The sequence below is a fragment of the Merops nubicus genome, unplaced genomic scaffold (genome assembly GCF_000691845.1).
Source record: "Merops nubicus isolate BGI_N331 unplaced genomic scaffold, ASM69184v1 scaffold32945, whole genome shotgun sequence".
Taxonomy (NCBI): Eukaryota; Metazoa; Chordata; class Aves; order Coraciiformes; family Meropidae; genus Merops; species Merops nubicus.
Window position 1 is genome coordinate 1 of NW_008612157.1, and position 314 is coordinate 314.

The 314-nt window shown below is 71.7% G+C and overlaps 1 protein-coding gene across 1 annotated transcript in view; it reads right to left on the reverse strand.

Moving 5' to 3' along the window:
- Positions 1–68: 68 nt before the first annotated feature.
- Positions 69–314, reverse strand: part of LOC103774087 (docking protein 3-like) — a gene marked incomplete at both ends in the record, with an annotated part of 2,081 nt that continues 1,835 nt past the window's right edge. Inside the window, one exon of the mRNA XM_008941467.1 lies at positions 69–275. Within this exon, the coding sequence (XP_008939715.1) occupies positions 69–275 (207 nt within the window). The remainder of the gene's footprint in view (positions 276–314) is intronic.

Below are 314 nucleotides of genomic sequence, written 5' to 3' on the forward strand. Positions count from 1 at the left end.
TGCTCCCCGCGGCCCCAGCGCTGCTCCGGGGGCTGGGGGCTGCCCCGCGAGAGCTGGGCTAGTGCAACCCGGTTGTCATAGGGGGGCCCTGCTTCGCTGCTGTGGCCTTCGGGGGCCTGCCGGCACCCCATTTCCCACCGCCCTTCCTCTGCCGCCGCTGCTTCCACCCCTTCCTCCTCTTCTGCACCAGCTGGACCCAGCTCAGCAGTGAAGATGTTCTCGTAGAGATGCTCAGGTGGCGGCTTCCCCGCGTCCCAGGGCTCACTGGAGACCGGCTGCCCCGGCGCGGAAGGGGGGGGGCGGGCCCGGGCAAC